Below are 12,659 nucleotides of genomic sequence, written 5' to 3'. Positions count from 1 at the left end.
GACAAAAACATTTGATGTTTATCTGAATGTCAGTCTTTATTTTTTTTTGTCTCAGACTTGGCCTTTCTCACTTGATCTAATACTTCTCCTGGGTAGTACTATGAACACAAACCACTCTCTTGACTCAGCAGGTCTCCAAAGCATTCAGTTTCTCTCCCTAGTCTGTTCTGTAATCCTTGCAGAAAGCTGATGTTCCCAGGTCTCAGACTGCTCCCTCCTGTGTCAGCATACATCAGGATTCCTCAGTGCAGCGAAACATCCCATGCAATACTCTCCCACTAAATACGTATGACTACACACTAATGTTTCTACTTCTTCCTAATCTGCAGGTAGATTTGGAAAGCCTTGTGCGTTGGTCAGCTAGGAAGGAAAGGAGCAGAGACAAGAAGGAGCATCTGCAGGAAGCTCTATTTCAGTGGAACTTGATTTTATTTTAACACAAGATTCTGTACTCTCTGCACTGTGACTTGTTTGCTTATTGCCTTTAATCTATGCGTCGGTCTTATATGCTCAAGGGTGCTGCTAAATTATAGTCCTTTTGTGTAGTCCGTAGCAAACTTCTTGCAGTCTCTAATGATGCAAGGTCTGGATCAAGGCCTGTACTGACCACACAAGTCCAAAGAATTAGTAGTGGATATAAGAACAAATCATAACCTGGCAAACCCATTTCAGTGAGACTTAGCTTGCTACCCCCAGCATCACAAAATTATTGGAAACTAAGCTTTTCTCCCTCTCTCCTGCCAAATAAAATTATCAGATTTTTCCAAAGTAATGAGTCTGACAAACTGAGGTGTTATATCAAAGACAAAAGATCAGTATTTCTGTCATAGATGTATTTAGGAAGAGACAAAACTGTAGGGTGTTTTTTGTTGTTGGGGTTTTTTTTATGATTCTTTGTGTGTGTTTCTAGTCAGAAGGAAAAAAGTTCCCAAAGGTGCTGTTTTGTGATGCAAACAAAGCCAGGCTATGCAGATAAGAGAATCTATCAACTGCTCTACATTTGCAGCTTAATTTTATTAGAAAGTCAGCTGTCCATTTGCTTCACGGTAGTATCCAGCTATTAAGATCTTCCTTCATGTTTGTTTCCCTTTCCATTACAAAAACAATCTAATCATGCTAGTTTAACGCTTACTTTTTAAAAATTGCTTTCCCCTCATAGTTCTTCTTAATTAGTTGATACAGGAAACCCGCTTGGAAAGGACACTGTTTATAAAACGGCATGCCAGAGTGTTTATCTGGCCTTGGGCTGCAGGAACCAGAGGATGGATGAATATCCTGCAGTTGTTTTGGCCACGATTATATCGTGGATGGCAGGTTGCCAGTAGCAACTGCAGTAAAAGGTCCAGAGTGTTAGTGTCTTCCTCTGTGTGATAAAACAGAGAACATTTGCACTTTCGGAACTGTCTCAGAGAGGATTTGTGGCAGATTTTGGAGGACTTGAAGTGACAAGAGGTAGAAGTAGATAAGCTGCTTGCAGGTTGTGTGCCAACCTGTCCTTCTGTTGGCTCCTCCAGGCCTGGCACCACTGACGCTTTTTTTGCCCTTCTTTCTAGAACATTTAAAAGAGAAGCTGGAGGAATACATGGTCCGTTTTGCCAAAGTGAGGATTGTACGTACCAAGAAACGAGAAGGGCTCATTCGGACCAGACTGCTAGGAGCCTCGCTGGCTAGAGGAGAAGTCTTGACATTTCTGGATTCCCATTGCGAAGTCAACGTGAATTGGCTGCCTCCCTTGCTTAGTAAGTGCATGAGCGTTCATCAGCCATTAAAAGTAGAGCATACAGCATAGCTTAAGCGATCAAAGCCATGTCCCCGGGACATACACTGTATACAAGAGTTTGGAGTTGTGCTGCAGTGTCTGAAGAGTCAGTGTGAGAGAGAACTCAGAGAAATGCGAGCAGCTCCATTTTATGGTTCTTGTGACTAAAGAACTGGAAAAACTTCGAAGATTCACTTTGGCCTATTAGAGTTACGATTTCTTTTATTATTACTACCACTAAATACACTGCTAAGTCTAGTATTATACTATGCCCTTACTATCCACCTGAAAACTTTTGTTATGCAGGTATTGTACTCCTTCCTAGTCCTCCACATTCCATTAAAACAGCTTTTGCTGTAAATGTATCCAAGACCTCAGAGTTAAATCCAATAATTGCATTCACAATAGGAAGCTCAGAAAGAATGATTTGCTATTGACTGCTTTGCTGAATTCCAGCTGCAGCTGGCAAAGCTCCATTAGTCAAAGGAATGGAAAGAATCAATTGTTGTAGTCTAGGATTTCACTTCAGGAAACAACGTCCCCTTTTCTACAAATACCCCCTTTTCTACCTGACTATATGCAAAGTGTATGTACTTTGCAGAGTGCTTTTTTACTAGCAAAGAAAATTTCTGAGTTTACTATTAAAGAAATTTGTACTGATTAAAAAAGTATGTCGTAAGTACATGACAGGATAGGGTTTCACCAATTAGTGGTTATTGTTTCTTGAATTTTGTTGCTAGGACTGGTTTGGCCACACAGTAAGCTGATAAAGCATTTGCAGCCAAGAAGAGATGCTGTTCTGCTAATGAGCTATCGCTTGAGACCAAAAAAAATACTAGTAACTAGTTTTTCTTCAACTCAGTAACAACGTAATGTACAGAATTCCAAATTTACATCCTTCCTAGCTTCTATATCAAATTACACATACAGCCTATCCCCTTGTTACCACTTTGCCCTCAATCACAACATCAGCATTTTTAAAAATCACGTCCGTGTCTTCATGTAAAGCCCAAATGGCATAAAGGAGCAGAGGGAAATACAAGTTTCAATAAGCCTTCCACAAGCAGCCCTGACAAGTAGCCATTAAACACTCTCGCATATTCTACAGCCACCTTTCCTCTGCTTTCTGATTTTTCCCCACCATGCATAATACATGGCCACTAATGAAAAAATCTCAAGAAGATTCTCACTCTTGTCCTCTGAAATCTTTTGCTAAGTCACTGCAGATGAGACGTAATCCTTCTATTGGGAAATCCTTCTAATGGGAAAACTGCAAGTTGCAAAACCAGTTTCTTTCCTTGCTTTCTTGTCTGAAATGAAGGTACATCTAGCTGGGTTTCACCCTATAAAAACTGAAAAATAAATAGAATGGTCACAAAGGATTCATAATTGCAGTTAGGGTTGCAGTTGGGTATTGAACTGATGATCACAAACCTCAGCCTCAAGCCAGAAGACTGAAAAGATGAGAGAAACTTCATCAGGGACCAAGTCCCAGTTCTTCTTAGTCAAGCGGAATGAGATCTTTCTTGTTCCACATGTAGTAGAAATACCCTTAGCTAACCAGCCAGCGGATCTAGAAATTATTCTTGAGGAACAATGGAGCCCAGGATCAATAGGCTTTATTTTGAAAGAAGTAGTAGAGCATTACATGAAGAAGGACAAATAGAGAATGAATACACAGCTAGTATATTTAAGGATGCCCTGTGCCCTGTTTTCCAAAAGGGATGAGAGAACTTTTCATAACCATTAGGTGGCAAATATTTATTGTACTGAAATCAGATGACACCTAGCTACTGATAATAGTGAAGTTAATACATTTTTGCAAGTATTTATCTGAAGATCTGTCTTGTGATTCACTCAACACTGCATTTGACTGGATGTCATTCAAGGAAACCAAAACAGAGGATATATTGGGTATTTATTGCTTTGAAGCTGCCGTATTTTAGCTCTGATTGTATATGCCACGTGTAGTGAACAGTCCTCAACAAAAGCCCAGTTCAGCCCTGCTCTGGAGTGAAGACTGCCAGTCTTCGCTGAGAGGGGCAGTGGTTTCCACTGTTCCAAACCAGTTTTTTTCTCAAAATGAGACCTTGCAAGTTGGGGGGGGAACCAAGAGCAATCACTTAAAGATGGTTCTCAAACTTATTTAGGCATCTAACTTACATTTTCAGAATTGACTGTTACTTTCTAGACCCAAGGAAGACTGAGTTATTTCAGTACTTGTTAGGTATCTAAATAGCTTTGTGGAGCGGAGCCATAGTTGTTTTCAGTTACAGTCCTTTGTTTTGTTTTTTTGAAAGCAGGTGCAAAATGGCTTTTCTTTATTTACTTTAAGCTTTATTTACTTTATTTGTTTAGCTTAAATGGGTTTCTACACTGAGATAAGCCACTCTGAGATCTCAGAGAGTTTTGCCTGATGTTCACTGAGCAGGCAGCTGTAGTCATGTAAAAATGTTGGCAAACACAGCTGTTATCACTCCTCAGTAGTATAAAGTCAGCAGAAGGAAAGATGTGACTTGGGCTCCAGCTGCTGTAGTTTAGAGTCTGGTGTAGTGTGAAGTCGCAGTTATTGCAGGTAGGAAACTGAGCGGCAAACCAGCTGAAAGATGCAGGCACATCTTTCCTTCTGCTGATGTTGCTGCAGGAGCAGTAAGAGGGGAGGAGGACAATAGATCAGTAGTGCCATAGGCTACCGGAACTAGGTTTGTCAAAACAGTTTTTTTTCCTGACCAAGATTTAAAACTATATCATGAATAGATCATGCTTAGCAAGTTATCAAGACACCTGCTAGCTATAGCTGTCCATCTCCACAACATTTATGTGATGCATTAGTTGCCAGTGGGGAGACTGAGAGTACAAGTAGTTATGACAACTCAGATAACAAGAGATAATTTGCTGAGCCTCTCAAATGTTGTCACCATCTGTAATCACATATTTAAGTAGGAAAATAAGAGTATTTGCAATGTGGCATTGACTTTAACCAGGCCAATTTGAAACAAGCACTTGAAATTAAAGGGATGCATCTTTCTCATAAAGATAAAACCTACATTTTTGAGATAGTGACTTATCCAATATTGAAAACTTCTGTTTATTGTCACATGTGCACACTCTGCTTGATAGTAAAAGTGCTAAATTCAAATATATATGTACATATTGCTTAAAATTGCTAGGGAGAAAGCTCTGAGCAATGTTCCCTCTTGATCCCATGCTTTCCCTCAAATCTGCGAGATTTTTACTTGTACAACAATGCTTATCTGTCTGTTCTTCCCTTTATCTGCAGCATATGTGCATTGAAGTAATGCATGGAAATTTTCAGACCAGTAGGAATTTGTGAGAGGATGATGAGTAAAGGCAATAGAAAAGAAACTGTAAAGCATTTCGGCTATGACTTTCAGACTCTAGCGTTAGGAGCAAGTGGGATAAAGAGCAGTGTCTGGCAAAGGCAGCAGCATGTTCACATCTGTAAAGCTATGATACTGGCACCCTTGTGAAATGTAAGCTAGCCCTACAGCCCTTTTTTCTGTTTCCTAAATTTGGAAACAGAAACTCCTGTATTGGGGGGCTACATTTAGCCTAAGAAGTATGTATGCAAAATTCATTATTTTAGGCATACTGAAAGAAGCATTGAGGTTTCAGGTTTGATTACTCTGCCTTTTGGTGTGCACAACTACAAACACCCTGGTTTCTTCAAAGTCAAGATCTTCCTGTAGTTTCTCCTCATCTCCGAAACATTTTTGGGGCTGAGAAGTAAGTTCTGCAGATACACACAAGAACAGGCAGGTGAGCATCATCTTATTTGCAAAAATCTTGCAGAGTTGTAGGAAGAAAGACTGGGATTGAGTCTGAGCACTGCTCAAATAATTTTCTCCCTGGCTATCTCTGCATGTGACTTGGAGATTTCCAATCCTTCAGTCTATTTAAAGGCAGCGGCTTTTAAAGATCAAGAGAAGGATGCTAATGTATTATGAGTCTACCTTTGACCTGCTCCAGCCAAATCAATCCTCTTTAGTTTCTCTCCTTCAAAGAATTTAGAAGGGAGGGATCAGAGACAGATTATTATAAGTCCTGTAACTATTAGCAGGACCATCACAGGAAAGAGGTTATGTAAAAATGACTTTACATAATGATTACAGATAACACTACACAGTATACCAGTGAATGTAATTATATTTGACAATAGCAACAGTAATGCAGCCATTATGTCTGAGATGAGTTTCCTAGAATTTTGTGAGAGCATGTGCTTTAAATTTATTTCACTATTAAAGGATAAGGGTGTAAAAACCTGCTGAACTTCCAATCGCCGTAATTTCTTACTAGCAGTCAACATTGTTCCCCCATTTGGACAGTCTGTAAACAACAACTGACAATAAATATGAAAACTACAGATGTTTTGCTAACATAATATCTTTTCTTAATTTCTATCCTTCAGAAGCAAGGAAGCAAAATCTGTATTATTAATCATTACAGCAGTATTACCTGCCTTCCTATCTAAGTTCCACATTCCACACTCAGCCCTCTGATTTTTTTAGGGTATTATCAAGCACCAGTGAAATCTAATCCTTAAAAACAAAGAACAAGTTTTCCACATAGGCCCTACAATGTATTACATTTTGTAAAGAATCTAGGCTACCATTTGGAGAAGAAACTTTATTATACTTTGAGTTCTGAGGTTTTGTCCTTTCAAAGGACAGATTTCTAGTGTCCTTTCATGCCAACGCAGCTACAAATTTTCCCTCTACTTCCACATTTCAAACCATTATTCTTCTGTCTAATTCTTGCAGCTGGAATATCTTCTTTACTTTTCTTTCTCTTCTGAGGAGCTCTATGGGATTAAGCAATAGGATTCACCAAAGAAGTCTCAGGCCCACCCTGCTCTTATACTAGAGATAGGAATTTGATTTAGCCTCACAGTTCTAATTTAAAAAAAAAAAAAACCAAAACCACAAAACCTCCTTTCTTTAGAAAACAGGTGAGTAAGAATAGTACTGTGGGGCCTTCCTTACATCTCAAAGATTGATATAAAAAAGGACACAAGCCCTGTAGCCCTATTTTGTTCCTCGTGTTGGAGTTTGCCTTTAATTTGTAGCATTTGATCTCAAAGCTGATGCACACTAGAGCCACAGCAACAGCGGCTGAATGGTTGCAAGGGCTGAGATTCACATTTTGGGAACACAAATCTCTCTCGCAGGAGCTTGCCATACACACTCCCCACAGCTGAAGGAGTATTTTTACATTTTGCTTGCTAGCTTGTTCCGAAGCTGACAGATTAGGGACAGCTCAGAGTAGCAAAGTGACAGAGATATAGATGACTGGACTCCTGTGGGTCTCACAGGGATATGCCTCCCTTTAAAGAACTGTAAATGCTTCTAATCATTGCCCAACTGCATTAAGTCCTCTTTAGATAAAGGTTTGATACAGATTTGAAAAATGAAATTATTTGGGGGCCATAGGGAGCAAAGCAAGCAATCTTCAAACATCAGAAAACCTGTGGGATTCGCTTTGCAGTAATATGATAGATGGCTTGACTAGACATGCCGTTTCCTATTTTCTACTTTCATTTTTCAGACCAGATTGCACTAAACCACAAAACCATCGTGTGTCCTATGATCGATGTCATTGACCACAATCACTTTGGCTACGAGGCACAGGCGGGGGATGCCATGCGAGGAGCTTTTGACTGGGAAATGTACTACAAAAGAATACCGATTCCTCCTGAGCTCCAGAGAGCTGATCCCAGCGACCCCTTTGAGTAAGTAGCGATAAAGGGGAGAGTGGGAACATGAATCAGAACAAGCAAAGAAGGTAACTGTAGCAGAAGAATCCAAGCCCAGAAATTTCCACGTAGGCCACTTTGTACTAATGAAAGGTAGTAGAAGCAAACAGCTTCTATACAGGTTTATAAAACCTCAAAACTAGGAAAAAGATCAGGGCAACAAGTTGCTGAATTCACAAACTGTGCTTTAAACACAAATCTTCCCAATCTTTCCTGATTCAGTGGTTGTGCATAAAAGAAACAGGCACATACTTGTCGTGTAAGTATTGGCATTGGACAAGGAGTGAATGTGACTGCAGTTATTCTGTTTATTCCACAGAGCACTTCCTGGACAGACTTTAGTTTAATGTTTTCTTTGCTGGAGATTGATGTAATACATGCATCAATAGCTGAGTCCACATTCTGCCAGCAGATGCTTTGTTTATGACTGGTGATATTGCTACTGTATATGTATTGCTGTAACTTAAATAGAGGGCTGTCAAACTGAAACAGTGTCAAGCTGATTTGTAAATAATTTTTGATGAGCCAGCTTCCGATCCCAGTATTGTATAGATGGGCTCATTCAGAGAAATGATCTTCTACTCTTCAAAAAGGTAGATCCTTTTTTCTTTTCTTTTCTTTTAATTATCCTCATGTAAAGATCAGCTGTGATTAATCCACATCAGCAGAGAGAGGACAGACAGACAGACATGGTTCAATGTGGCAAAGTCTCCAGGTCTCTCCCACAGCGTGCATCCCAGCAGGGCTGGCAGCCGGACTGGCTCTGATGCTGTCAGTAGCCCTGGCTGAAACACCACGCTGCAGGTTTTGGCAGTTTAAAAACTCAGCATTTTCCCCTCCCCAAAACAAAACCTGGAAACAATAGCAACAGAAAAGCTGTGTCTCTGTCCCAGACTCTGCACTATTTTGAAGTAATGGATCTGATTCATGCAGAAATTGACCCTTATATCCAGGGAATGACCAGCTCTGTACAGGGAAAAGTAGGTAATTGCGGCATTCGGTGGGCTTATTTTCATTATTCTACTTGTTCCTTTTTACTTATCTCCATCTAGGCCCATCAGTCTTCATCTTGCATTGGTGTAAGTGCTGATGAAGTGCTTCCCATCAGCTGCCAATGTGACCACTCCACCACATAGATGCAGCTAGTGCAATCACATAACACTCCAGAGTTGCTAGAGCCTCCATTGCTCTTCCGCAAGTCTTCCTGGTCCTCTGAGCAGTTGTAATTTCTTGCCGCTTACTGAAAGTCACCTAGCACATCATACAATTTGGTTCAGCATTCAAAGTTTTGGTGTAAGTAAAACTTATATATTGCCAATGTAGCTACAGGCTTGCTTATCATCTATTTCACACGTTTGCAGTTTGTAGTATGCATTTCTCAAAGACAAGAGAGGCCTGAAGAGGAGGTACTCATAGGAAGCTTTCTAGAACACACAAGGCTTTGTGCAGTGCAGAACAGATGTGGCAGTTTTGCATGAACTGTTGTTACAGTTGGCATGGCAGCACTTGATACCCACCTTGCCCTGCCTGCATTAGTAAGACACACAGATAAATGGCTTTGTAAGGAACAACATATAGGACAATGCAACCTATAAACCTCCTGTAATCCAAGTAGTCGTCTCCCCAGAAAGGTGGAAAGGCTTCCCAGTTCTTACACAAATCAGTGAGAGTCTTTCTTTGTTTTCCCCATCACAGGATCCGCATCAGAGTGATGCAAGTGGAAAAGCAGCATTGCACATGGAACCACCATGTCCGTCCCCACACATGGCAGCAGGATTGAAGGCTGGCTGAGCTAGGACAATATCTTTGCTGAAAAGTACCCTCTGCCTAGAATGATGAGGGTATAGAAGTGTTTTAAATAATCAGTATGAATTTTGCTTAAGGGAGGAATTATTTTCTAATTCAAAGTCAGTACTGCTTTTCTCCTAGGATCTTCTCTGTTGTCACCTCAAGCTTTTAATACCTTGCTTAAAGAAGTATGGTAAAAGTTACAAACCACTTTAGATATCAGTAACTTAATTGACCAAGACAGCTTCTGTAGAATTAAAGAGACAGAACAGTTTTCCTTTAGGTGCATATACACTAAAACTAGAAATGGCTTCAGCCAGTACCATAATTATTATGTTACTATTTTGTAAGCAGTAGGGATTATTTTTTTATTTAGGTTAAATATTTTACTATTGGTATCCTAATAGCTTTATTTCTTGCCAGCAGCATCAGATCTGAGCTGATCCTTAATGAACTGGAAAATTGCCAGCGTTTTTAGTAAAACACCAGCAAATAATGGGTACGTGATCCAAAAATTGCGCCGAGTTTTTTCTCTCACTTAAAATGCCAACTCAGTATGTGTGTTAAGCAGAAAAGGTCGCATCAGCCTAAGAAATAATGTATATAAAACCAGATCAAACTACGGAAGACCTAAGAGCAGTCATTGTATTATCTGAATGGTACGTTTGCTTTCTAGCTGCACATGATCAAAATACTGCTTCAGCAGACATCAGCAGAGAGTTTGCTGTTGACACAACAAACTAAGGTGTTGACAGGTAGGGTTTTGGTGTGGCAGCAGCACAGAGCTTACTGAGCTCCAATGCCTAGATGAGCTAATGTTTCTGGACTTGATTTTTCCTCACTTTTTTTTTTAACTGCATTCCACTATGGTTGCTGTTTGACAGGCACTCTCCTGTTGGATGACATCTATCTGGACTCAATCTTTCAGTTCAAAATCCCTCTTGTGACGACTCTAGACATTCTCATCCATTTGCGGTGTGAGCGTGGGCATGTTTTATTGTTCATACCCCTGCAGTGCTGCTCAGGCAGCATCTCCACCCTTCGCTGTGACAGAACTTGGAGCTTCATTCCAGATCTCAGCTGTTCCTGATGTACACCCCCACCCATCCTCAGGCCCTCTGCAGTTGTTCACGACAAGTAGCTTTACACCAAGATTTGGCTTGGTGTTTATGACTTTAGGACTGTAGAACACTCTCGGAAGCCTCCAGCCTGCCCACTGTCAAACTGAGGTACAGGTGACATACTAGCACCAACCTGGGAGTCACATGACAAATTTATAACTGCATTTGGATCAGGCTGCATTCATCCACAAAATTTATGATTTTGGTTCACATGTCGTTTGTCACTGGCCACGCCAAGTTTCCCGTAGGTTTCACTGAACCAAACTATAGCCATATAAAACGTATTTTCAATCAAAGCTCCTATGTGAATTATTGGATATTGCTCTATGCTCATTGTAGTGTTTAGGAAGGTTTAACAAGTATTCCATAAATGGATCTCACGTAGCCTTTAAGATTAGCTATTTTTCTAAAAGATCTATGCTGCTGTTTTTCAGGATACATTGAATCCTTAGAGGCACGGAAATTGGACTTCATCCCTAATAATGTTGCCTTCCCATCCGGAGACTAAATCTGTGAACTCCCTGTTGATTTCCCTTTTTCATGTGCCATGGAAACAACAGAAGTTTTGTATTGCATTCAACTGATCTGTCACACTTGCAGCTCTTCGCAGTTAGTTGTAGTGATTTTTCTCTTGTGATTCATGTACAGCTACCCCAATATATTCTAAAGGGGGCTTCATGCTATTTTCCGCTGATGCATTCAGGGTTGTGTAAACAACACAGAGCAAATTGGTGTTCTGATGTATTATGGGAAATTGTCAGACAATCGTGAAATCATCATCATGTCAGGATGATACTCACTGTCTTGATCTCAAGGTCAATGATCATTCAGCAGAATGTGAGATGACTTGGGAAATTTTCTTCTAGTCTATAAGCAGGGACAATCAGAGATGTTTACCTCCTCTGTGGCAAGGATCACCTTGGCTTATTATCTCTGCCTGGTTTGTTTCTCTTTCATGGCAGAGGTTTGGGAGCGTGCCCTTATGGGATATATGGGTTTGGGACATAAGAGCATGCTCTTCCGTGGCTGTTTGTCTCTGTGGTGCAAGCACTCTAATCTCTGGAGGAGTTTGCCTAACCCAAGCGATTGCCACTTAAACTAATAGGATAACCTTGTTACTATAATGGACTGTGATATACAGCATGTCAGTTTATATGATTTAATAGCCTGTCTGGGCTAAAAGCTCTGTGGAAGTTTAAAGCAGAAGTTTGATATGCTCAAGCCTGCTGGGGATGACTGCTCTTTATTTCCTGGCAACACTTACATTGCATCAATTCATGTTATCACATGCCCAATCTGAAAACGGACATCAGTGTCTATTCATGCCAGCAGCAACATATTTTTAACCAGGCAAGAAAACATCAACAATTCAACTCAAAAAACTATTTGGAAAAACCACAAACTAATCGAGAGGTTTAATATAGCACAGATCAATTAGGGTAGGAAAGGGCTCCTACAGCTCCTCGGAGCGGTTTTATGGTGGTGTAACTTTATGATACAGGAGGGAGGGAAAGGTGCAGGTGAGACGTTGCTATTGAATTGCAACTCAAGATGGAAATCCTAACCGATGAGAGAAGTGTTGTGCTACTTACTGGATGCCAAGACTTCTAGCACCTATCTGGGAAAGTTAGTAGTTTTTTGTTATATCACCACTCCTTGCTCTCTGAGGGTTCCTTTCGATGACAGCCTGTTCGCCTTCTGATGTAGAGCTGTCATCTCCAGACCTCCCGGAAGGGAGACGAAGCTGGAGAATCATGTAATTCTAGCAAAGGACCAGAACAATAGCTTGGCAAATACTGGGCTAGCCGAGGAAGCAGAAGCAACTTTGGAACCTCTGGCGAGACATTTTAGTTCTTGTACTCAGTTTCCCATTTATAAAATAGGAATAGAATCACCCCACCATCGCAAGGCTACTTTGGGTAAGAGTCTGGCAAAGCTTATAGGATTGAGGTCTCACAGTAATAGGGGCCATTTATGGTTTATGGATGTACTTTTTGGCAAAATTTTGGACGTAGTCAAGGGATGAAATTAGATGATCAGCACATTTTTCTCTTTCCTTGCATCACAGACTCTCAACGTTGGGTGTAATGTATGACCTTAATGTAGCCAGTTGTGTGTTAGATTGGCAGATTACCTGGCACCTTCTGTTGATTTGCACATGTAAAATCATATTATTATTTTGCAAGCTGTTGTTATTGTGCTCTTTTATTTGAATATG

General features: G+C 40.4%; 1 protein-coding gene across 1 annotated transcript in view; it reads left to right on the top strand.

Moving 5' to 3' along the window:
• GALNTL6 (polypeptide N-acetylgalactosaminyltransferase like 6) overlaps nucleotides 1-12,659 on the top strand; it is a 496,893-nt gene that overhangs the window by 411,379 nt on the left and 72,855 nt on the right. Inside the window, exons 5-6 of the mRNA XM_075149329.1 lie at nucleotides 1,554-1,739; nucleotides 7,325-7,508. Coding sequence (XP_075005430.1) covers nucleotides 1,554-1,739; nucleotides 7,325-7,508 — 370 coding nt within the window. The remainder of the gene's footprint in view (nucleotides 1-1,553; nucleotides 1,740-7,324; nucleotides 7,509-12,659) is intronic.

Source organism: Calonectris borealis, chromosome 4 (assembly GCF_964195595.1).
Source record: "Calonectris borealis chromosome 4, bCalBor7.hap1.2, whole genome shotgun sequence".
Classification (NCBI taxonomy): Eukaryota; Metazoa; Chordata; class Aves; order Procellariiformes; family Procellariidae; genus Calonectris; species Calonectris borealis.
The sequence above is the reverse complement of the archived record's forward strand: the minus strand, read 5'-3'. Positions and strand labels throughout refer to the sequence as shown.